Source organism: Amphiura filiformis, chromosome 8, assembly GCF_039555335.1.
Source record: "Amphiura filiformis chromosome 8, Afil_fr2py, whole genome shotgun sequence".
In the NCBI taxonomy this organism is placed as follows: domain Eukaryota; kingdom Metazoa; phylum Echinodermata; class Ophiuroidea; order Amphilepidida; family Amphiuridae; genus Amphiura; species Amphiura filiformis.
The window spans coordinates 54,105,286-54,132,180 of record NC_092635.1 but is presented as its reverse complement, the minus strand read 5'-3'; the positions used below and the strand labels follow the sequence as shown (position 1 = coordinate 54,132,180).

General features: G+C 37.3%; 2 protein-coding genes across 2 annotated transcripts in view; both read left to right on the top strand.

The window, feature by feature from the left end:
* Nucleotides 1-20,103, top strand: part of LOC140158397 (uncharacterized) — a 44,290-nt gene extending 24,187 nt beyond the window's left edge. The window contains exons 22-34 of the mRNA XM_072181490.1: nt 276-380; nt 1,635-1,769; nt 2,269-2,406; nt 3,558-3,713; nt 9,028-9,177; nt 11,373-11,684; nt 11,873-12,004; nt 13,212-13,355; nt 14,641-14,814; nt 16,177-16,284; nt 17,595-17,741; nt 18,848-18,988; nt 19,886-20,103. Of these exons, the coding sequence (XP_072037591.1) occupies nt 276-380; nt 1,635-1,769; nt 2,269-2,406; nt 3,558-3,713; nt 9,028-9,177; nt 11,373-11,684; nt 11,873-12,004; nt 13,212-13,355; nt 14,641-14,814; nt 16,177-16,284; nt 17,595-17,741; nt 18,848-18,988; nt 19,886-20,103 (2,060 nt within the window). The remainder of the gene's footprint in view (nt 1-275; nt 381-1,634; nt 1,770-2,268; nt 2,407-3,557; nt 3,714-9,027; nt 9,178-11,372; nt 11,685-11,872; nt 12,005-13,211; nt 13,356-14,640; nt 14,815-16,176; nt 16,285-17,594; nt 17,742-18,847; nt 18,989-19,885) is intronic.
* A 250-nt stretch (nt 20,104-20,353) lies between these two features.
* Nucleotides 20,354-26,895, top strand: part of LOC140158396 (kielin/chordin-like protein) — a 74,117-nt gene continuing 67,575 nt past the window's right edge. Inside the window, exons 1-5 of the mRNA XM_072181489.1 lie at nt 20,354-20,378; nt 21,179-21,325; nt 23,178-23,333; nt 24,159-24,299; nt 26,006-26,146. Of these exons, the coding sequence (XP_072037590.1) occupies nt 20,354-20,378; nt 21,179-21,325; nt 23,178-23,333; nt 24,159-24,299; nt 26,006-26,146 (610 nt within the window). The remainder of the gene's footprint in view (nt 20,379-21,178; nt 21,326-23,177; nt 23,334-24,158; nt 24,300-26,005; nt 26,147-26,895) is intronic.

The window sequence follows — 26,895 nt, the reverse complement described above, 5'->3', positions numbered from 1 at the left end:
CTTTTGATTCATAAAAATAAAGAAAATGTGGTTTAAGTTTTACATAGGTGTACCAACATTGTAGCATTGTAGGCTGTCATCTTTGATTTTACTTTGGACATGTTCTATCACTGATTAAGGATATTGCTTGATATGAATGTGATAGTAATGTGAATGTGATGTGAAGTTTAGATTTACTAAGGATTGGACAGGGTATCTGTCTCATTAAAAAAAACTTTGGTATCTCTTTAAAAATGATATAAATGACTTTAACTTGTTTTTTTTGCTCTCACCAGATATTAATGAGTGTATAGAATGGCAAGCCTGTCCTGTCAATGGCACAACCTGTGTTAATGAACAAGGAAGTTATAGATGTCTATCTGCTGACTATGAATGCAAAGGTAAAGATATTTTACCCTTCCCAGAATTCTTTGCAAAATGATGAATCCCTCATTATATCAAATGACTCTCCCATTACCATGTTCCCTTTTGTTCATGTTGAGAATAGAATGGCTAAACATGGGTTGATAGTCAAGAAAAAAAACACATTTTGCAAGATCTGGAGGTGCTCTGTTCGTTCAGGTACTTTTTGTCACTATCCACCCTTGTTGCAATAGATAACAAATCAGTACAGAAAATTGAAATGGAAGAATTGCTATTTTGGGAAGTATAAGATATGTTAGATGCAGTGTTCGAAATATGCCTCAAAAAGTTACAGGCCAGCCGGGCTTGACCTTAAAAAGTTACCGGCCAGCCGGGCCGGCAACTAGATGCCAGTCAGAAAAGTTACCGGCCAGGCCAAAAATTACAGGCCAATGGCCGGCTGACCGGCCCTATTTCGAACGCTGGCTAGATGAGGATAATAAGTGACACAAAACAGTGGTGTGAGAGTTCATCTTTTCAGCTGATTTCCTCTATTCTCTTTTTGTTACCAAAGTGTATGTACCTTATTAATTTTCAGCCCATATTTGGCATTTTATCCCAGTTATAGGCTGTTTTTGAGCTTTTTAAAGTAATTTTCTTGTTTTCCTCTCACATCCCTGACAAAAACATGTCATTCACAGCATGCTAATGTCACATTTACTATGGGTTATGGACTCAAAGTTCACTCTATATGTCTCGAATTTGGCATTGTGAAAATATGATCTGGTGGCAAAGAATTATGCTATTTCAGTTGAAATCCAAACACACCTTATGGAAGACATGACCTTATTCTTTAAAACAAGGAGTTTGAATTTTGGGGTTACCAGAATGGGTGACTCCATTTGAAATCTACACTCCTTGTGTGGGCGATTAAGGTCATGTCTTCCATAGGGCGACATGTATGAATTTCAATGCTAATGAAATATCATACAGTATGCCACTTGTTGGGAAAGACTTGTTTTGCTGCCAGACTGATTGAGCAATGACTGAGATTATGCTTTATAATAATTTTCAAACACATGTAAGTTGACATCGGACATTCAATTATTTATGATGGTGAAAAATTGTAATTGATGGGGTATATCATTGTCAAATTTTAATTAAGAACTAATCTTTTTTTAAATTTTTTTTTATTATTATTATTTTTTTTTGTCGTTATTTCCTGAACATTTATTATTTCTTTTTTTAATCATTATATAAATACTATGTGTTATATAATGTTATGTTAACAGAACAAAAGGATGGCGAGTGTCCAGTGATTGACGATGACAACTTGTGTTCAAAGAATTGCTCTGATGATTGTGACTGTGAAGGTGACAGCAAATGCTGCCGTACCGCATGTGGTGGACGTGTTTGCTCCCCAACAGGTAATGAATTGATGATGAATTGGATCATAAATGGGAAAGGGTGGGAAAGAGAGAGGATCATGCTTGTAGGATTTGTCTTATGATTGTGATTAACCCCAACTATATAAAATCTTACAAAGGAAAAACCACTGTGCATGCATGCATTCCACAAGATGCCATGACGCAAACAGCCCAAATCATGTATAGGCACCATTTTGTTGGCCGGGTCAGCGTAAGACCCATTGCTACCGGTCGGTGATCTTGTGCTTAGGGATCTAAGGTTCAAATCCCAGGGGTGCCAAGTAACTTCTTTGTTCATCTTCTCTCCTTTTTTGTTCCTTCTTTCCTTTCCAATAGCCAAAAACGTCTTTAAGCGTTAGGGTTATTAGACCTATATTTTCCCTCATTTACACATGCTTAACCCTGATTCAATAAAATCTGTATTCATTGGCAACATACAACTTTGCCATTATAAGTTTCAGATATTTGTGGGCTAAAATATATTTGTTTGATTTGACAGCACCCAATCCATGTACCAATGGATCCCTGTGTGGAGATGGTGTCTGTAAACTTCTACTTGGGTTTGGCCTTGCAAGCAACTTTGAATGCATATGTAACCGTGGATTCCAACCAAATAGAGAAGGTGACCAATGCGAAGGTAAGTCATCTGATGTGATGCAGGAATGCCTTATAACAGCATTTTTAAAATGGGTGTTGACTGCAGACAATAAGTTTCAAATTTTGTTTGAAAATTTAAAAATTTTAGAATTATATATTTTCATGACCATATTTGGAATCAGTATGAAAAATGCTTTAAAATGAGTACAAACAAGCCTATTATTGTTTAGTCTTTCTTAAGATAGCTCTTGTATTTTGTTGACGCCTACTTTAAGCAACAAGTCAAATACCATCACTTGGAATTGTATATAAACAGTACCTTTCTGTAAAATTGTGTATATTTTTGAATTGATGTCATTTATGTTATGATTTTTTTTCATTTGTTTGCATTTGATTGTTCTTTCTATGGATCCCCAGCACCTAAGTGCAAGTTTCTTGGTTTTAGGTGCTAAAGAAGTTTGATTGATTGATTGATTGATTGATTGTAGTCCATTTCTGTTCCCTCAAAATGAGCGTAAAGGTGCCAGTTGGTAGTTTCAATACCTCTTGGCTTCTGTGTTGATGTTCCTTTTTTAATGGACACCTATACAAGCCAGTAATACGAATGCCTCATTACTCATATTGCGCCCCATTCACAAAGGACATACTACTGGCTTGCAGAATGCCCCATTCACACGACATCATCAGCAGTTAGTGTCTCCGAACTACCAACTGTACGCTCATATCATATGAGCAGATCACATTAATTTTTGTGTATCGGTCTCCGAATCCAGCTGTCAAAACTATTATTAGTCCAGGCATTTGTAATAACCTTCGACATTTTCCTTCATATTTCATAGTAGTTGATTTTTATTTGCTGTAGAAGTGAGTTAAGGCTACCATAGCAATAGATGAGTACAATTTGTGAATAGATCGCTCTGCACTACAACTTTCGCAAGGTATATACATTGTACCATAGATGCCAAGAAATGCTAATCACTCACACCTGTAAGATTAGTATCTTTGAAAAGAATGGTATTGTATTCAATCTATGATTGCAGACATACACAGGTGATGAGTGCAACCTGCTATGTAGGGCGGTCTATTCAAAAATTGTATTCATCTATTGCTATGGTAGTTATTTCGATTATTAGGCCACTTCTACAGTGAATAGAATTGTAAACTGATCATTTGATATGCTCTAACCATTAGTCATCAGGACCTGTCCAGCAGATGAGAGTGTAGTTGCCCTTGGACAAGGTGATGGCACCATATGCAGATCAGATTGTTTTGTGAATGAAGACTGTGATGGAGACCAACTGTGTTGTTCTAGTGGATGCAGTCATCTATGCTTAGCTGGAGAAATAAGTGAGTATATGAGTTAATAAAAATTTTAAGATTGTGATTAGGTTATCTAAGTTAGTGGATTATTAACATTTTGACAGAACCCTCACCCTCCAACTTGTCAGGGGTGGATCCAGGAATTTTCAATATGGCGTCAACACAAAGTTAGGCGCTGCTCTGCAAATACACAAAGTTAGGCGCTGCTCTAATAATATTAGGGGGGGCGGTGCCGCTCGGCAAAAATTGGGGGTGCCGGGTGCGCCCCCTTAAATCCGCCTCTGCTTGTCCCTGTTTGTGGACTAGAGGTGGTGGCCTATTAGAGATTTGTGGGGAAAACATATTACAATCTTAGTGAAATTGTAAGTCAATACACTCAGGAGAGGTCTATTTCATGCATAAAACATCAAAAAATGCTAAAATTATAATGATATTTAAGCTTCACCAGTAGGATTTTTGTCATGTGTAACTGTTCCTCCCCATCTGATATGACTCCATCCTTGGATGATGACTGCCAACTCTCCGTTAAATGCTTGTCCATGTCATCAATTTTAGATTAGCATGATCCCTATAGAATTACAAATCAGGCAACAGAGATGAGAGAAAGCAATTGAAGATATCAATAACTATATGATGTTACAATGAGAATTTATGTCTTACTGAGTATGCTGGTGAAAAAACTGTAAAAGCCTCAAATATTTTACAAGATCCTTGGCCCTCTATGGTCTGTATCATGTGAATGTTCCTAAACTGTTGCTAATGTGAGTGGAGCAAAGTTGACCTTAGGCCAAAAAAGTTTGGTTGCCCTCAGTACGGTGTACCATCTCCGCCAATTTCCCTTTTTAATTCCCCCTTTTTTTTAATTTCCTTTTTTTTTAATTTCCTTTTTTTTAATTTCCCATTTTTTTTTAATTTCCACTTTTTTTTTTTAATTTCCCTTTTTTTTTTAATTTCCACTTTTTTTTTAATTTTCCTTTTTTTTTTTCCCTTTTTTTTAATTTCCCCTTTTTTTAATTTCCCTTTTTTTTTTAATTTCCCTTTTTTTTTAATTTCCCCTTTTTTTTTTATTTTCCTTTTTTTTTTTTTTCTCTTTTTTTTTTTTTTTTTTTTTCCCTCTTTTTTTTAATTCCCCCTTTTATTTTCTCTCAAAGCAGAATCTTGGCCGAGACACATACTCAGTAGTTGTCCAAGAATTTGCTCGCTTCCCGCTGCGCGCTGCGTATGCTGGTCTTTACGCACTGTAGTCTTTACGTGTGACAGACAATGGATATAGTATATGGACAGACCCACTGTGTAGAAGTCAGTGGTCAGACCATGTGTGTGTATTATTTACACCACTGATATAACCTGTGCCGGAGCCTGTGTGCTAGGGCTGTAGACTTATTTCAAGTCACAGGAAAACCATAAGAATACTAACTATATAAATCGCAGTGGTTTTATCCCGGCCCGTGAGGGGGGGGGGTGTAATTTTCCCAAGGCGTGCCAAAAAAATTGCTTGCTTCCCTTCTCGGCCTGCCAAAAAAATCTTCCCCCCCTCCTTTGCACATGCCAAATGTTTTAAAATTGCCATTAAAATTGCCATGTAAAGGGACGGCATATTCGTACTATTTAATAGAGCTATTTTATTACTATTAGGCCTATGTGACTATTTTTGCATTTTTCTCACAAACTAATAACACACTGGTAAGGAACTGCATTGGCTTCCTGTGTTCCAATGAATTGTTGTTTAACTTATGTTGATTGTATATAAATGTAATAATGATAGGCCTATTGCTCCGTCATATTTATCTGAACTTCTTTCAAATTATGTTCCCACTCGTAGGCCTACTCTTCAATCTGGAAACATGCAACTTCTTCAAGAAACAAAATAAGAGCACATGAGTCATTTGAAATTGCAGCTCCACGTCTATGGAATGAATTGCCTATATAGTTTAGAACTGCTAAAAATGTAACTATGTTTAAAAAGATGTTAAAAACTCATCTTATGTCGGGGTTTGCTCAGGGAAATTTGAAAATGCCACCAAATAGTGAAAAACTGTATAAAATGTCTAACTTTTGTGTTGATTTGTGAAATAAAACAAAGAAAAGTGATTATTTAGCAGTAATCAACCATTAAACAATCAATTCTAGCATTAATTTTAGGCCTACGATCCAAGATTCTGGCCATAGGCCTAGTGCTTTACAGTGGACACGGAAAATCACGGAATCGTCCAATTTGCAACACGGATTTTAGATTTTGTAACACCATGAACACGGAGAAATCGGGTCTAAATATTTAATATATTATTAACAATTATTATTCTAATCTAATTCAAATTAGGCCTTCTTTAATATAAGCCTCGTGATCACTCTATTGGATTCGGATTGTTTTACTAGGTTTGGATTTAATTTTTGTCTTCACTATAGGCCAAGATATAAAAAAATAGAAAGCTATACGAACGCTATCCATGTTGGACAGCTGTGTTCAAATATAAAGTACGGACGGAAGCCTTGACTAAGGCTAATGCTCCCATGTATACTAACATGAATCCACTAGCTGCAACATTATACGCACATCAAAAAAAATATCGGGAAATTAAAAAAAAGGGGAAATTAAAAAAAAGGAAATTAAAAAAAGGGAAATTAAAAAAAAGGGAAATTAAAAAAAGGGAAATTAAAAAAAGGGAAATTAAAAAAAGGAAATTAAAAAGGGGAAATTATTTCAAAAAAAAAAAAGCATAATCATCAAAAAATTAAACTTTGTCCGATCGGGCCCAAATTTGGTGGGTGGCATCCTTGATACAAGGGGAATATAATGCGCGAAATAAAATCGAGGTCAACCAAGGTCAAAGGTCATTACGAAGGGGTCAAATTTCAAACTTTGTCCGATCGGGCTCAAATTTGGTGGGTGGAATCCTTGATGCGAGAGGAATATATTCCCGAAATAAAATTGAGGTCAAGCGAGGTCAAAGGTCATTACGGAGGGGTCAAATTTCAAACTTTGTCCGATCGGGCTCAAACTTGGTGGGTGGAATCCTTGATATGAGGGGAACACGTAAAACTTAAAATCGAGGTCATCCAAGGTCAAAGGTCATCCAGGAGCTACATTTTAAACTTAATCCCTAAGCTTCCCTGGGTGGGCGCTTTATAGGGCCTATTGGGGCATGGGCGCTTATTGGAATGAATACGGTTGTTATCAATTAATTTATTAAATGAAAACGATTAAATAAAGAAATAAATATAAATAAAATAAATCATTAATTGATCAATAAATTAATAAATAAAATAATTCATTGATTGATAAATAAACACATAAATAAGCAAATAATCAATTACCGGTAATTGTTAAATAAATACATAAACAAACAAATAAATCAAGGCAGAGAATTTTATTTCAATTTTATATACGCCAAAATATTTTCTGAATTTAGTCAAAATTAACACTCTATTGATGGTAAAAATTTTATGTAAATTTTACGTGGTCCTAGACTATGCCATAGTCGATTTTTGATAAATAAAACATGTTATTAATCATGATGAAAGCATTCAGTTGAACTCGAAATTATACTGATATTTATTACATCAAAATACTAGTATAAAATGGTTTATGAAAAAGTTTATATAATTATAATAGTGACAGTAAAGGTAAAGTAAAGTATACGTAGGCTTATATTATTGAATGCAACATCATGTCATTATATAAGCACTTCAATAACTGGAAGAAACTTTGGGGACCTACGTGTATTAATTATCCTATAAATTGCGAAAATCCAGACCGTGTATGCACGAAAAATGGCAGGTTCTATAATGTGAACCACATGTGTATACCCGGTATCCCGGGCCCGGTATTTAGGAGTATTATAGCACGTGCAGCCGGTGCGGCCATACGGCCTAGCGAGTTCAAATCGATAATGTATTGTGCATGTATAATAATTGCCTATTTATCATGTTTATTATTGTCGGATTTCTCAACAATTGAGCGCTATTAATACACATTAATGTTTTTAGCAAATAAAATTCCAAAATATGGTACATTTTCTGCCTTTGCTTGTCACGTGGTAGGCCTATGTTGAAGTTGGGACCATATGTTCAAATAAGTTTCAAATGCATAACATGACAAGTGGCCGAGTGGTCTAAGGCGCTAGTCCCACAGAGTATCCAAAGCCCTGCGCCGTGAGTTCGAACCCCGCCTCTGCCAAATTTTATTTTACTTGGGGAAATTAAAAAAAAAAAGAGAAATTAAAAAAAAAAAAAGGAAAATTAAAAAAAAGGGGAAATTAAAAAAAGGGAAATTAAAAAAAAGGGGGGGAATTAAAAAAAGTGAAATTAAAAAAAAAAAAAAGGGAAATTAAAAAAAGGGAAATTAAAAAGGAAATTGGCGGAGATGGTACACGTGCCTCAGAGACCGATGGAAAAATTAGAAATCTTGGGTCAGGTTTTTTCCAATCACTTTTTTAGAAGAAACCTTAAATTTGGACAGTATCAAGGACATTTTATATTTGTTATTCACTCATTTAATTTATTAAATGCATATTTAATTAAAAACAAGAAGTATTTCCATTTAAATTCAGTCTGAAATCGCACAATTTTTTACCTTAAAATGATCGAGCATTTTTTAATACTAGCCTTTTCAAAATGGAGGAACAGCCCATGAAAAAAAAAGGATCAACCTACCAACCTTCCAAATTTTTGTCTTGGAAGTGCAGCCAAACATTTTTTTGCCTTATCAATGATTTGGCATCAGTATATAGCATAACCACCAGTCACAGACATAAGCTTGGTAATCTTTAACATGCTCCATATGTTTTAAGCCCACAAAAATGAAATAAAAAATGTTATTAAAGCAATAATGTGTGATTTGCATAAAGAATAGATACCTATTTAAATGTTTGTTTTCACTGATCACTGCTGATCACAATATCCCCTTTTAATTTCGAGCCAAACAAATGTGCTACTCCTGACGAAAGCTTGACAGTTCTAAACTTGTCCGACGGCGAACCCGCTAAAAACCCACTAATTGTTATGAATTCCCATCGTAAAAGCCTATCCCACAATTCAAATGTGGTATAACAAAGAAAATTGCGATTTCATTCCAGCACCTACAATGCGTGTACTTCGCTCGCCGATCGTAACATGTAATACTACACAGAGCATCGCGCTCGGGTCGACCCGGTTTTAATATAAAAAGTTAAATTTTACTGTTATTAAAGCACTTCAGGCTTTAACATGGTATTTTAGTACACCACTGGGCATTATAATTATGCAAAAAGTAGAAATCCGAGTAAAATTGAGGGCGTCGCTGTGAAGCAAATCACACATTGTGGCTTTATCTCATGAATTTTGCATCTATTTTACCTAACAGAAAGCAAACCTGGTGTCTGCCCAGCAGTAAGCGGCGATGGTGGATCATTTGGGCTCTGTGCTAATGTGTGTGAACACGATTTCCAATGTGCTGGCTATAATGAGAAATGCTGTCCTACTGACTGTGGTGGAACAAGCTGCATGGCTGCAGGTAATATAGACATTGACATCAAGTTTTGTATTACCTATGATAGTGAAAATTGGGATTCTGTTGACTTGAATTATGTGGTTTTATTGATTGTATGTTGTAGTTAAGTATTCCTGAAGTTGCTGGTTTGAGTCTCAATAGAGTCGTTTGATTTGCATTTGATTTATTTTCTAAGATAGATGAAGTTAGGATATAAAGAGGAAAGTAAATTGAAGTATCAATTTTCAAATTGAAGTATTAGTATCAGTTGTTATGGAGAATATCTGCCATATGTTGTTAGTTACACTGCAAGATTCTCATCTGTGTGACGCCGATGTCACCACAATGTCACTCCATTGGAAACTACACCTCGGTTTTCCATATCGCCGGTCCGAAATAGCCGGGTAGCCAGCCTCCTAGGTTTCTACAGAGTGACTGCATAGTAACCTACTGCCTTGTTTCCGATGTAGTCACTCTCCTGTAGTGACTCTGTCGGCCACCATAGGGTAGATTATTCTGGAGTGACGGCGGTAGTGACTTCAGAGTTCCAGTGCGATGTAGTCACTCTGTCGCAAGGAATTTTGCAGTGTATGTATACAGATATGGTCAAGCAGCACAATTGTAGGTCAAAATCTCACAGATGCCAACTACAGTAGGATGACATAAGGATTACTTTTGGAATGTGTACTGTAGCAGGGGTGTGATTTGTCATGATTTTTCTTGATTTCAGGATTTTGTACCTCTGATTTCAGGAAGGGGAGATCTGAAATTAGCTTCCATAGTTGTTGTCAATTAAATTGTGATGGCTTAGTGTCAGAAAGACGTATGTCCATTTGCTACCATGCGTATGATTGAATGAGATTTGCATCTAATGGACATGTACCTTTCTACCACCATGGAAGAAAGAGATAAGAAGGAACCACAACGACTTCGATCGGCCAAGTTTTAATCCGCTTATCTATTGACGCATGAAAAGAAAAGCTATCAATGGTACTTCCCTTCATGTATGATCCATTTACCGCGATCGATGCTTGGCGAAATCATTACTGGAAAAAAACTATAACAAACCCATCCAAGAACAAACAAACGCTACCCAGAAGTAAGATTATGGAATTTCACTGATGCTCTGAACATGTATAGTAGCTTTGTTTTGGGATCTACAGTTAAACTGTTTTCTTGATCGTGTTGTGTAGAAAATGTCCTTTAAAACATCGAAAAGGTCATCAAAATCGGCCGTTTTTTTGCTGAGTTTCATCTTTAGCAAATAAGGTAAGATTTTGGTGACTTTTTCGATGAAAAATAGATGCAAAATGTTCTTAAATAATGCACAATGTTCCGGTTGAGTCCGGTACATGAAACCTGTTTAATTTAATAGTTTATATGTGTATAATCGTAACTAGCTAACTCGTTTCAGTGCCAAAGACTGCCAACTCTGAGAAAAAGTCATCAAAGTTCGGGAAAATTGGGCGAAATGGAAGAAAAAGATGTAGGCCATCAATGACCGATGATCACGTCACCAGAGAAAATCCTATAGAGTGCTTGCACAGAAGGTCATTAGTTCAAATCATCCTTCAGACACGCTCCAGAAGACATGCAAATACATGGAGTACAATACCAATCACCTATTTAACGCGGGGTATTGATCAAAGTAAATCCTCATGAATAACAATGTCAATTAAATGTCGGTAAAGGGAGTGGACAAAGTGAATGCGTTCGTTGTGGTTCCTTCTTATCTCTTTCTTCCATGCTACCACTGAGACATGAATGTATATTCTTTCCTTTGGTCAAGACAGCAACAGGTGTCCCCACCAGGGAAGGACCTGATAAGTACTCTGTTCCATACACAGAGTTATAGAAGGAGAACCAGGACTTGGCCGCCATCTTGATGCAGGCATGGAGCAAAAATTGGGGATATTCGATTTCCCTCCGAATGCAGTCAAGGCATTCATTGTCATGCAAGCACGACATGGATGATGGGCGCATTTGTGAGACACACTTGATGCATCCTGCACGCGCGTACCAAGACGCTGCAGATGAGACGCAGAATTGTTTTCATTCGTCTCTGTGCACCATCGGCAAGGACCCGAATACCCCAAATTTTCTCCCCATTGCTCACGGCGTGATTGAACATGGTCGAATAGTGAGTACCGGTTCTGCTTCTCTAATTCTATGGTTCCACACTATTTTTACAAAATATTTATATTCATTTTATATTACAGAACCATTTCCCAATGAAATGTGTCCAACTTTGGATGGCTTCACTTGTAAAGAGGACAAATGCTATTTCCCTCTGGCAGACACATACTCTTGGAGCGACGCAAACAGTACCTGCGCTGTTTGGTGCGCAAACGCACACCTGGCTGTCATGAATGACGAATCTGAAGATGCGTTTGTGAGACAGCGCTTGCCAGGGAAGGATTTATGGCTTGGATGTACTGATCAAGAGCAGGAGGGAGTGTGGACGTGTAGCGGCAACTCAGATGTTACGTTTAGTACAGAGACAGGCTTCCATGGACAAGTTGGATATTGGCGTAAGTGTGATATATTTTCCAAATGTGAACAATTACAACTTATTCCAGAAAATTGTTCAATTAAATATGTATTATTTCTACCTCTCATCATCTTATGCCCTAATACTCTAGGTATAAAGTATAGGCATCTCCTAAGTTCAATATGAACGCGTAAATTATTATGCCTTGTAATTTTTCATTTTTTACAGCCTGGAATTTGTATTATACCGAAGAGGAGCCCAATGGAGGAACCAAAGAAAATTGTTTGTGGTCACAGAATGGTTTAATGCGGGATGAGTCATGTGATGAGGAACAATCAGCCGTGTGTGAAGTCACCATTGGTAAGTAGAAATTATTTTAGGGGAACTATTGACACGATGTGCAAAGACAGTCTCATTTGCAATTACAGAGTTCAATAATGTCCAGGTGACATAATAGCACAAGGTTGGCCTGATGTTGTAGAGGAGTATGCATTTTTGTTCCCAACTTGTACAAGGTATAGAAATATTCTTTGTGCTAACAGGGGTTGTGTTAATGAGTCGTAGTATCCACTGTAAATATAAGTGATATTAGTATTTTTAAATTGTAAATCACATCTAATTAGGCCTTTAGCCAGAATTTTGTGAATTCAATAAATACAAATGTGTGACCTGTTCTGACAAAACCAGGAACAAGTCTCATTTTTGACATTTCATGATTTGAATAAAAATGTAAGTACGGGACAATAAGCTTTAAAATGATACCAAAATAATATACATAGCATCAATACTTTTCAAAATATGAACAATTTTGTAAATGATACCTTGACATTTTTGCCAAACTGCTAATCTGAGTAACGGGCTAATTAGTTTCCTGCTTTACACAGGATTGAATAGGGATTATCATAGTTCAGCTGTCAATTATTGATCAAATAAACCTCTTTTTAATAAGTACTTTTAAGGATTTGAAAGTCCACTCAGTCCTAAGGTTAAATACCATGAAATTAAGAATTCCAAAATTTGATTTTTTTTTATGGGAATGTCATCTTTAAAGGCCTATAACTCAAAAACATGACTTGCCACTTGTTCTGGGTTTTGTTGGAGCTTGTCACATATAAATTCAGAATTGAGATTTTTAAGCCTTGAAATGTAAGAAAGAACAGTTTACCAACCCTAAGTGTTACAATTAAATAAGACAACAAATAAACACAAATCCCGACCGGCACACAACCCAACTTGAAAGAAAAGCAAGGAAAAGTGCCGGCATGGGAATCAAACCCATGAATGAGGAATGAGGAGAATGCATTTATGTGTGAGGAATTGAGTTACGTGCTAATCCAGTTGAAAATCATACACCCGCTATGGAAGATATGACCTTAAATCCCACACAGGGGTTGTAGATTTCAAATGAGATTACCTGAATTGGTGATTCCATTTGAAATCTACACCCCTGTGTAGGAGATTAAGATCATGTCTTCCATGGGGGAGGGTATGGATTTCAACTGTAATATCCCAATGTTGGGAAAGGCAAGCAAGTAAGTTTTAATGTTTTTGTTGGTTTTGTTTTCAGCCCCCAAAGCAGGTCAATGTCCAGTAGTGGACAGAACAGTAGATGCACTAAGTGACTGTCCTAGTACATGCAAGCAAGATCTCTCATGCTCTGGAACACAAAAATGTTGCTTCAATGGATGTGGCTTTTCTTGTACTGAACCAGGTAAGCTTACAAAACTGTCACTGAACATGCAGCCTAGTCTGGAATGTACATTGTACTCACCTACTTATTTAACCCCTGAGCACTACCTGCCGACCTAACATTGCCTCTGATTGGTCAATTACATGATATCTTCACTTTAATCACCAATCAGAATGGAGTTTTGCAAAATGTTGCTGAGTGATTGGTCCAACTGATAATGAAATTTTTTTTGGTCAATCGGCAGGTAGTTCTCACAGGGTTAAGATGAACTATATAGACTCCTTATTTAAGATTGTATAGACGAGGCCTGTGTGGATACACTGTTTGGATGAATGCATGACTGTGTTAAATCCATGTGAGCAGTCAGACCTAATGCCCACTTGATTGCTTGCCTAATTGTACTAGTATATATAGTCATAGTAATCAAGAGACATATCGTTGGTGATCAAACTTTGGTCAAATGTTTTGCCTTAAGTCCTTTTTATGCTTTAGGTCTTGCATATATGTGCTTGTGATGTCAAGTGTGTGCATAGGATATTGAGCAAGATAAAACATGCTGGAATGATGGTAGTATGCTGAATTTGTAAAAGGAATTTGGCGAAACACTTTAGCGATAGTGCAAATGCTACTGGAGTTCAACTTTTTTAAATTTGATGCTGCACATTCTAGTAACTTTTGCAAGATAACCAGTTTTTGGATATAAGCAAACGGATTGCTACTCTTGTACTGATGACTGCTTACTGTGATACAGTACATGCACATCCATTTAATAATGTTATGTCATGATTACTTCAGTCAAATGTGTCTTGCTTACTGTCGGGAGACTGTTAATGTGCTTTTTTTTAATGTAGTTGGATATTATGTTGGTGACTATCATTGTGTTGAATGTAGCAAGTCATTTATGTGGATTAATAAATAACTGAATACCTAGTGAAATTTCAATTTTTTTTATAATATAATTGCTATTCTTGTGTGCTGTTGATGTGGTTGATGTGACCATTATATATTGGGCTATTCCAGTTGAATTCCATACACCCATATGGAACACATGACCTTAATCTTCCACACAGGGAGTGTGTGTGTCAAAAGAGGTCATCTATATGGGTGAGTCCCCCTGTGTGGGAGATTAAGGTTATGTCTTCCATAGCGGTATATGGATTTCAACTGCAATAGCCCATTGTGGCAAATAATTATGAGTAATAGTTGTTACATGTTAATCAATGTATTATAATGTTTCACTTATCAAACCATTGTTTTTGTTATTATCCTACCCTTTATATGTGATGACATGTACCCCCCACCCCAGTGTGCCCTGGTAATTGTCCTCCAATATTTGCCCCTGTCTGTGGCACTGATGGCAAAGCATACCCATCTTCATGTACCCTAGTAGTATTAGCTTGTCTATTAAAGCTAGATGTGAAAGAGGCCTATAGCGGATTCTGTACGCAGGTTACTCCAAGTCCCATGGCTCCAAGTACAAGTAGGTTCAATTTGGTATTGATAAGATTATGCACCCTTAGGTAGAGTATTGGACCTAATTTCCCATCCAAATCACTCAATTTTAAGATTCTTACACCCACCACCTCACTGGTACACAACCTTAACCAGCAAATTGAAGTACCCATAATTCAATTCTCTCATCCTATAATCAATCTTCCCTGGAATGATTTAAATCTGAAAACTTCCTCCTTTGCCCCACTGCACACCCTGTAGGAAAAAAGAACAACAATTATGTTGGTTTAAGATTGTTCAATTTTGCATGGATTTCTGCATATTCCCCCCTACCCCTGTAAATATCACGTACCTCTAGTCAGTTTCATTTATTTATATGCTTTGTGTATACCTATGTATATATCATGCAAATGAGACCTGATACTTTCAGTGAATGAAATCAAAGATGTCCATCATGTGCCTGTGTTAAATTAGTGTACCTCAGGATTATTTCAAATGGGCTATTCCATTTAAAATCCACACTACCCCTGTGGAAGATTCTGGAAATATCTTCCACAGGGGGAGTGTGAATTTCAAATGGAATGAACATATCAGGCAGCTCCATTTGAATTTCATACACCTTCTGCGAAAGATTCAAACTGAACCTTCTACAGAGGGAGAATGAGTTTCAAATAGAGCTGCTTAATGTGTTCATTCCATTTGAAATTCATACTACTCCCTGTGGAAGATATTTACAAAATCTTCCACAGGGGTAGTGTGGATTTTAAATGGAAAAGCCCAATACTTGGCAAACTTCAGTTTAGAGTCTATGCATGCAATGGATTGTGCCTATTAGATGCACTAAGTGCTATTATATGCATCAGCCTTTGTAGTACTCATGGTTGAAGATGCAGATTATCATTCAACTTCTGACCTTCAGGGAACTTAATGCTGAATCCGATAGGAACAGGGGTCCATTTCACTAAACTTTACGAAGCTTCAGAAGTCTCAAAATCATTTGTAACTTATGACGAGACGTAAGTTCCATTTTGCTAAACATACTTACGACCATTCGTAAGTAATTAGGAACCCTTCGTAAAGTTACGTCTAGTATTGGGTATTTACGATCGGTGACCTGAGTTACGAAGGGTTAAAAGTTTAGTGAAATGGAACCCACGTCACAGATATATTGGGCCATTCCATTTGAAATCCATACACTCCCTGTGGAAGATATAACTTGAATCTCTCTAACAGGGGGTGTAGATTCATTATTATTCTGGTAACTCCATTTGAAATTCACACTCCCTGTGTGGAAGATTAAGGTCATGTCTTCCATAGGGGGTATATAGATTTCAACTGGAATAGCCTTCTAGCCATGTTCTAACCTGTGTTATTTTGTCTGTCCATCAAGCACCTGAGTGTCCAACTGCTTGTATAGAACTGTACGCTCCTGTGTGTGGTACTAACGGCAAGACCTATTCCAATGAGTGTTACCTGGATCTTGATCGTTGTCAGTCTGGTATTGTCCTACGCTTGGCCTACCAAGGGAGATGCAGAGGTTACTAATATTCTTTTAACTCTTTACTCATAATTTACACCCATGGACGAAGAAGATATCAGACCGTGTACAAGCAGTCAAAAGTTTCAACATCCCCGATATTGAGGGTCGATTGTTCCATGAAATGAGACAGGCAAACCTGCTACGCACTTGCTGTGTATTTTTATGGTCTATCACATAATCTCTTTAATTTAGTGGCCTGCTTGCCACTATTGGGTTTGCCTGGCTTCGGCCGACTGTTTTAAATAAATAAATAAATCACAAAGGCACGCAATACTCTATAGCGTATACACAAAGGCACGCAGCGATGGGGAGATTGTTAGACACGGCACGAACGAACAATCGGCCCTCATGAATATGCGAGAATTCACAGCATACAAATTTATACACATGGACTTTGCCTGTTGATACATGGTCTGTAGTAAAACACCAACTCTTCTACATATTCCATATCGGTTTATATAGTATGATCAAAGAGAAAATGATTTAATCTTATTATACAGCAGTTTTCCTATACATTTCTTATTTTGATGAATTGGATGCATTTGCTAGGATTGTTAATTAAAGTTAGTTAAATTTTGGTTGATAATCAGCCAAGATGGCAAAAGTCATAAAACAGTAGGTAGTTTTGGAATTACCAATCAAAAACTAATTTGTTTTCTTATTTTATCTATTTTATACATTTCATTTTGTTACCTATTTAACCCCCTTATCATTTCATGTATTGATTGAAACTAAGTTAAAGATAATTCAATGAATAAAAGCTTTATACAAATTATTTTGGTGTTCTAGTGTGATAACAGTTTTACAGCTATAGCTTATTCTGATGCCAGAATTTCAAAATAATGATTATGCAAATGTCTGAGTTAAACAACAATTTATGATAAATGTTTGCACTCAACATCATCACTGCAATGGAAAGTACTATAGAATTCCATCTACAAGCATATATGCCTCTAAATGAGTGTTTTTTGATGAAAGAAGGCAGACACTCTCCACAAAAACATTATTTAGAGTTTGAACAACTATATTATTGATACAGGCAGCTGCACAAACAAGTATTATTATAAGACCAATCTATTATAGTGTTTTTGTAGAGGGTATCTGCCTTTCATTTATTTCATCAAAAACACTCATTTAGAGGCATATATGCTTTTAGATGGAATTCTATGGTATGGTAAATGTTGCTTTAGCTTTACATCAATGTCAGTAAATTGTTTGTGTTCACCCTTTGTATACATGTTTTGTGTTATGTTCTTTCCCTTAAATAGTGGAGTGTCCTTCTGTGTGTACATTGGAATATGCCCCTGTTTGTGGATCAGATGGTAACACATATGTTAATGATTGTCAACTGAAAACTAAAGCTTGTGGAGAACGAAGTGGTTTGGCAAAGGCCTATGAGGGTCAATGTCGATCAGGTTGGTACTTTTCTGTTGCAGTCATAATATGGTAGTAATAATTCAGAATCCTGACTACTTCCCTGTTTCTTTATCATATTTGCTTTGTTTTAGCTCTAATCCTTACTATAACTTATAATTTTATCTGTGACAATATCAGTACCAGGGTTGGATCCAGGAGGATCCCAAGACCCCCTCTAAAAAGTAATTGCATAAAATTTGTTCAGACACAGTGAAAAAGGGCGATTGTGATGCCCTTATTTGCCAAATTGCCATCTAATTTGGGCGATCCAAGCAAGGTGGATTTTTTCTCTTCAGCAGGTACCCCTTTCAAAAACCTGGATCCACCCCTGATCAGTAGCCTACTCCGATAGATATGGAAACACATACATAATCTGAGGGTTCTTAGCATTTTGTTTGTTTACCTGCATGCTTGATTGATTTTAGCTAACAGAAACCTTTATGTAGGTTTCTGACCAAATTAACCTCATATTTGGCCATTTTATCCCTCAGAGTGTCCATTGTTGCATGCTTTGTTTGAATTTATTCCACTTTTACACCATATTTCACCAGTTTAGCTTCAATATGGCAAAATTTGTCACGCACGAGTACCATAAATTTTTTCTGTCGCCAAAAGGTGCTGAATTCACTATACTTCAAAAAAGATTTTCCCCCAATGTCAAAAAGAAATCACGCGCGAATACCATAAATTTTTTCTGTCGCTAAAAGGTGCTGAATTCACTATACTTCAACAAAATTTCCCCCCAATGTCAAAAAGAAATCCAGGCTATTGTTAATATTTTACTCAGTTTATTTTATTATTCACACACTAATGTACTTACTTCACTTACACTTACCAACCTTCCTTCCTTATGCTATTATGTTTGCACCATATTTCACCAGTTTAGCTTCAATATGGCAAAATTTTTCACGCGCAACTTTTTCTGTCGCCAAAAGGTGCTGAATTCACTATACTTCAAAAAAATTTCCCCCCAATGTCAAAAAGAAATCTACGCTATTGTTAATATTTTACTCAGTTTATTTTATTATTCACACACTAATGTACTTACTACACTTGCACTTACCAACCTTCCTTCCTTATGCTATTATGTTGTATCTGCATTCAGAATGTGTTTTACCATGCCCTTCTACAACTAACATTGTGTGCGGCACTAACAGAGAAACCTACAAGAATTTATGTTTGCTTCAAAAAGAAAATTGTTTAGATCGTAGTGTGAGACTGGCTTATTATGGTGCCTGTAGGCGAGGTGAGTGAGACAAATATATGTGAGATCACATACACCCTGGGCATGCACCTCTTCTTCTTTTCTTCTTCCTCTACCTCTTCTTCTTTCTTATATCTTCTCTTCTCCTTTCTTCTTCTTCTTTTAACTCTGAACAAATTTTTTCTTCTTTTTCTTCTTCTTCTTTCTTCATCTTCTTTCTTCTTTTTTTCTTCTTTATCTTCTTCTTTCTTATATCTTCTCTTCTCCTTTCTTCTTCTTCTTCTTTAAACTCTGAACAAATTCTTCTTTTTCTTCTTCTTCTTCTTTCTTCATCTTCTTTCTTCTTTATCTTCTTTCTTTATTTTCTTTCATCTTTCTTTTTCTTTTCTTATTTTTCTTTCTTCTTCCTCTACCACCTCTTCTTTGTTTTTGTCTTCTGTTACGCTTTTTTCTCCTCCTCCTGCCTTCTCATGCTTCCTTTTCTTTTCCTCCTTGTCAACCCTAACTCCACACAGGGGCAAAGGGCAAAAAAAAAGAAGCTAAACATCTCAGAGTAACAAAATGATTGACTTTTTTGTTCTTTCTATCAGAAGGGACATTTTGAATTGATTTTGAGCATTTTCAAATTGTTATACCATTGCCCCCCTGTGACCCCCAGGGGAACCTTATGGGCACATTTATATTTTAATAATTGGCATTTACTAATATGTTTACCTGACCCATACAAGCAAAAATCAATATCAAATATAAAGTGGACACCATTTCCTACTTGAGTACAAGTCTGCGACTGACTAAAGGTTTTGTAAATACATTTATATTTTTTAATTTATCTCATATATTTTGTATTTATTTACAATTTTGATATCTGATAATAACAATAGCCATTCAAGTAGTAAGTTTATTGCTTAATAATTAATTATTTTGTTCATATTTTTTTAGTTCAACTAACCAAGTGTCAGCAACAACGTGCAGATTTAACAGCAAGACCCCCTTTGCCAGGTCAATACATACCAGGTTGTAATAGCGCAGGTGAATACGAGCCGCTACAATGTCATAGCAGCACTGGACAATGTTGGTGCGTTAATGAACGTGGAGTGGAGATAACAGGAACTAGAGTCAGACCAACGGCAAATGACAAACCAAATTGTCAAGGTTAATGTCTTAACAGAGAACATATCTTACCCTTCCCAGAATCCTTTGCAACATGATACATCCTCACCATTTCATCAAATGATGCTCCCATTACTTTGTACAGGTTCCTATGTTTTAATTTTGAGAATAGACTGGCTGAACATGGGTCGATAGTCAAGAAATAAACATTTCGTGCAAGATCTGAATGTGCTTTGTTCCCTAAGGTACATCTGATCACTAGCGACACATGTTGCAAATCAGTACAGAAAAATTTAAATGGATGAAATGCATTATGGGAAGTGTAAGATATCTTCTTTGATGGCTTGTCTACAGATTTTCTACAGAAGAGCTCTGAAACTTGTCTTGGAATGAAGCCAGCAGACAGAATTACTTCCTTTCTTTCTTTTCATCCCTTTCATTTCATCCATTTTATCCATCCCTTTCTTTCTTTTTCATCCATTTACATTTCCCAAATTCTTCATTTGTCTTGAGATACCATAGAGGGATTGGAAGCTCACTATATGCATGTTGTTGAAGTGCATCAGGCTTCATCGCGCCTTGCTTTGCCTTGCCTCACATCACTCTTCAAAACTTTTGGATCAAATACACCATAAAGCATAAACACATCAATTTATTGGTTAATATTTGCTTACAATGTTTATGCTGTTTTACTAAATTTGTCCCAAGTTGTTACTGAAATATTTAATTGATTTATAGCGATTTTAAATAATCTGGTGATGTTCTGTAACAAGCACATTGAACAAGGTTTCAAAATTCCACCTAATGTGCTCCTTAAACTAGTTCCACAAACATGATGATAGCAACCATTTAATAGCTTAGTTATATGTGTTATTTGACATGTTTTTAAACTTTTTTTGGCACTTAATTTTGGAAATCAGTTGTATTTTGCTTGGAAAATGGTATGCTTTTATTTTGTTAAAATGCATATGGAGACCGTAGCATGGCACAGATGAACAGCATTATTGTGAATACTTCCAATAGCTCTGTGGTATATTAATTCCAGATTTATGCGATCATTTCTGGTTCTTCTTTCTTGTCAAGTTTTGTCTCATTATTCACATGTTATTTTTCTGATTCCAGATGCTGCATGTGAGAAACCATGTACAAGGGAATACAAACCAAAGTGTGGAACTGATGGTAACACTTACAGTAACCAGTGTGTATTATCAATTGAGATATGCAAAGATCCTACACTAGCCCAGGCCCATGATGGGCCATGTCCTCCAGGTTAGTGTTATATAGGCAATGATCTAATCCATTTAAAATCCACAATCCCCCTGTAGAAGATTTTTGAAGTATTTTCAACAGGGGGAGTATGAATTTCAAATGGAATTAGTACATTAACCAACTTTGTTTGAAACTCCCGCTAGAACTCACCCCGTCTGAAGATTTATGTTGAATCTTTTTCAGAGGGTGTTTAAAATTCAAATGGAGCTGCCTAATAATGTATTCATTCCATTTGAAATTCATATTCCCCTTGTGGAATATATTTCCAACATCGATATGGATTTTAAATGGAATAGCCCAATAGCAGATACTGTGCTTTGTATCCATAGAAGACTGATTTATGTGTGTTTGCTATATGTTTCATCATCTTAGTGAGTTGGTGATGTCAGTGAGCATTTTATTGGACACAGCTTCAAATTTGGAGCGCTTACTCAAAGCGCTGGCCTATACACACTCGTCAGTGTTTAAAGAAGCTGCATAAATGCTTGCCTGAAACAGCTGCCCTGAACGTATTAACGTAACTGACTTACAAAGATGACAAATAGTACATCAACATGTAATGTTATTATACCTATAATGCTTTCCAAGTGCTACTTGTGAAAACCTTTGTAATATGCCCATGCTCTCTTTGTTGCTGCAATTATTGACCAAATTCAATATTTGCCAGAATAGACGAATCCAACGAGCCAAGTCATGGTCAGGATTTGGTCGGCCATCTTTGGGCCCCGCAACACCAAAAACCCACTTAAAAATCAATGTTAGATTATTTTGTGTTGTAAACTGTCATCATTCTTTTGTCTACGTGTAATAGATGATAGAATGCAGTTTAAAATACCCTCCAAGGCCGCATTATTTCACATTTTAGGTGAGATTGAGCCGACGGGGCCTAACTTTGGCAGCCATTGAGGTATAGGAATGTGTGAATTGGATTCGTCTATATGATGAAGTTTATTCTTTTTACTTTTATTTATTTATGTCATGATTGTTAAGATCCTGTGTAATGAGCTATTCCAGTTGAAATCCATACACCCCTATGGAAGACATGACATTAATCTCCCACACAGGGTGTGTGAATTCCAAATGGTGTTACCTGTTTGGGTGACTCCATTTGAAATCTACATCCCCTATGTTGGGGATTAAGGTCTTGGCTTCCATTCGGGCTGTATGGATGTCTAACTTTCAGTATTGTTTATTATCTTTGTGGCCCAACGTTTTGATAAAAACACCACAAATATATGTAATGCACCCACAAGGTTGGTGCCTAGGGTACTACAGGCTAGGGACAGACTTCGGTTTCAGTTTACTACTTGCCCTCCCTGCCAGTGAGACGGCAAATCTACTGGCCCTGCAATAAATTTACTGGCCCAGCTTTTTCTGATCGGCACCCTATGGAGAATAAACACAGGCTGACACATGGCCATCCAGATATAGCGTCAAAGAGATTGGGAGTAGTACGTTGGCTTACTATCGTCGTAAAAATATATATCCAACTGGCTTGCAATGCAAGAATAAGAATAAATAGACAAAAAATCATTGAATAAAAATATTAATTACATACAATTGACAGGTGGAGCAGAAACTGTCCAATATGTGAATCACTGAATTTTAACTTGTCTCATATGAGTTGTATCAGGATCAAAAATCTAGTGGCCCGCTGGGTCAGCATTATTGGAAATTTACTGTCCCAACGCAAAATCCACTGACGCGTTGCCACTGGTTAAATCTGTCCCTGCTACAGGCTGCATTGTCCTTGTTATATCCCCTAATACTGCTGATGTACAAATATGTGTTTGTTATGTTATCTTGTCTATGTCCTGTTATTTTTATATTATTGCTTACGTGTTTAAAACAGCCCCAATAGGAATTGAATGTGAGAAAGCTTGTAGAAGAGACTATAGACCCAAGTGTGGAACCGATGGTGTGACTTATAATAATCAGTGTCTGTTTGAAATTGCTGTCTGCAAAAATCCCCAACTCGGATTGGATTCAGAAGGACCATGTCCACCAGGTAACTGGAATCCTTGACATTTGTATTTGTAACTAACTTACTAACATAGTGCAAAATGCATGGGTGTTGCTTTTTAAATATAGTACCAGTTTCAGCAATATGTTATACACTATTTCAATTATCAGGACATCATGTAGGATATGTAAATTTATGGGACTGGGGGAATCAATTTAAACCCGAGAGTATTGAAGAGAGGCTAGTGCATATGCTATGCTTAGTGCTCTACTTATGTTAAGCAGCAATTACTACAAGCATTTTTCATGTCTACATCCATCGCTCGATCGGAGGAGCAATTGCCAATATAGTGATCACTAACATGCCCCAGCATCAAATCGCTGGCAGTTGAATTTAAGACAACTTTCTAGCGATAGTCTCTAGCCAAGACAGAAAGCTGGTAGTATTGATCAATCATTGCTGGCTTTTGATCAATCATGTTAGTTCAATTGATAAGGAATCAGATTGGTGTGCGGTGATGCGAGTTTGAGCAGTCCCTGTTTGTTCTCATTAAATAATTTAGCTTACTTGAAATTCCCTTGGCCATGGACATAACCGCTTCATATGTCCTGATTACCCATATGAGAAGTTAGGATGCTGATTCTTGTTGTGATGGTTTATTGAAGTATGTATAGGGTATGCGTTTCTTAGCTGCAAATCCCTGTATGTTGCTAAATGGTTTATAAGGTGTATCTTGGAGCCACATTGACCAGCAAACTCCTGTAAAGTGTGCTGCGGTGTGTATGTTTAAGCCTGTGCATAGCACACTATAAATTACTTAATTTCTATCACTATCAGTTTTTCTGACACATCTTTTCTTTCCAATTTCAGCATGTGAGATTGGTGTATGTGTTCTAGTGAATGATCCACACTGTGGTACTGATGGCAACACATACAGTAATCTATGCGCATTACGACAAGCCAAGTGCAGTAATCCTGTACTGGATGTGCTCTACAAAGGAGACTGCTTAGGTAGGTAATTCATATTCTCCTCCTCCCTCCTCCTCCTCCTCCCTCCCTCCTCCTCCTCCTCCTCCCTCCCCTCCCTCCTCCCCTCCACCCCTCCACCCCTCCCCCCTTCCCCCCATCCATCCATCCATCCATCCATCCATCCTCCCTCCCTCCCTCCCTCCCTCCCTCCCCCCTCCCTCCCCCCCCTCCCTCCCTCCCTCCCCCCTCCCTCCCTCCCTCCCCCCCTCCCTCCCTCCCTCCCTCCCTCCCTCCCTCCCTCCATCCCTACTAGATGTGCTTCCTCCCTCCCTCCATCCTACTAGATGTGCGCTACAAGGAGACTGCTTAGGTAGGTAATTGCATATTCTCAAACACCCTCACTCACTCACTACCTCCTGCATTCCCTCCCTCCTACTAGATGTGCTCTATGTGGAGACTGCTTACGTAGGTAACAGCATATTCTTAAACTCCCACCCTCACTCACTCCCTCCTTCCATCCTGCCGTTCCTCTCTCCTACTCACCCACCCACCATCCCTCCCTCCTGCTGGATGTGCTCTACAAAGGAGACTGTTTAGGTAAGTAATTTCATATTTTCATATTTTCACTCACTCACCCTGCCTTCCTCCATCCCTCCACCATTCTTTCCCTCTCTCCTTCCTTCCCTCCCGCAGATGAAATATGGAATCAGGAATACCACATCTATATAATTTAGATATTTAGCCAGCCCTTACCAATATTCTGGCCAAACTTAGTTTAACACCAATGTTAACCCTAACTTTCCTTGAAATTGTAGTATACTAGTATATTTACCATCTTATGGCCATTATATTGCAAAGTGTGCAGCTCATTCAGCCACCAGTTTATTTGTTTGGCACTAGATTGCAAGTTACCATAGCATAGTTAGACAAAGTTAGATGTCGTGTTAAAGGTCACAACATGATCCAAACCCTGGAGGGCGCTGGTCTATTGAAATTACTGCTCATGTAGGAAGCTGAGGGATGATGGTAGTGCTGGTTCACTCTGCATATTGCCATTTTAACTATCTTACTATAAATAGGGGAATGTTGTGAGTATGTGGCGGGTTCCACGTAAAAGCTCCGTCAGTTTCAATCCAAATGTCACCAAATACATACGGGAGACCGGGGAATATACGGGAACGTGATTAAACTTTATTTGGTTGAAAACGGTCAAGAATTGGCTGCAAAAACAGTGAAAATATGGGTAAAAACGGGGTTTTGTTATGAAAATCGGTAGCCAGACTACAGCGTCACTGCAGCTGGCGGCAGCGCCGGCGCCGCTTGCGTATCGATACTACGCCAATGCGCGCTTAAACGGCGCTGAGCCGCGCTTACTTGCGAGCCAGAGACCAGTACGGAAACTTGGAAAGAAGGAAAAATAAAGGACAAAAAGGTACGTGGACAGGTCATGGGATTATGATTATGATTCTACCTGTTCAGTAATTCTTGCTGTTATAGTGAACGCTCCCATTTACTTGCGAGCCAGAGACCAGTGGACGTAAAAAAATACAGAAACTTGGAAAGAAGGAAAAATAAAGGACAAAAAGGTACGTGGACAGGTCACGGGATTATGATTATGATTCTACCTGTTCAGTAATTCTTCCTGTTATAGTGAACGCTCCCATTTACTCATCTAGCTAGTTATTTTAATGGTAATACATGTAATAATCAAGAATTTGACTTAAATTTCTGAATTTGTCTATTTTCAGAATGTCCTATACAGGCATGTACTTTTGGACACAATCCACAGTGTGGGTCTGATGGAACTACTTATAGTAACCCATGCTCACTGGATGCAGCCAGATGTAATGATGCTAAATTAACATTGGCCTACAGTGGACGGTGTCAAGGTATGGCCTCAGAATAATAATATTTTGCTTGTCCATAATCTGCGTAACTCAAAGGTTTACTGATGTACAAATAAATATAAACTTTATGAAAGGAATACATTTTTAATTGGATTTGTTTAAATATTTGGTTAATAAAATTAGTACTTTTAGTATTATAAACTTTTTTCAGTTTGCACTAAGTTTGGAAAATGTTCAGAATGTTAACCCTAGCACAGCCATGGTTTTTAAAAAGGGAAAGAAGAACATAAAGGACAGAAGGTGAACAAATTATTTGGTACCCCAGGAATGGAACTTAAGACCCCTCCCATGCCAAGCACAAGATCATCTGCCGGTATTCATGGCAGTATTGCGATTCCGTACATAAATATGACTTGGGTGATTGCCTCGTGGCATCACATGGGATGCATGCATGTTGGAGATTAACTCCCTGGTCATTTAACAGCATTTCTGATTGGTTGATAACTTGAAATGCTCATTTCAATTGCAAATTATGACTAAGCTTTAAACTATTTATGGTCATACTTGATTTTGCTGATCATCTTATTAATACCCTCCGTGATTGGTTCAAAATTGGACACAATATTCATTTTGGCCAATCGGCAGGTAGTTCTATAGGTCATGTCTTTCTTACTCCTTAGAGGGTACCGTAAACGTTCGCCTAATGGTGCACCTGGGCTCCTTTGCCTTGGAGTAAATTTCATGTACAAATAGAGAGAGAGCTCCCTCCTCTAAAAATCCCAACAAAAATG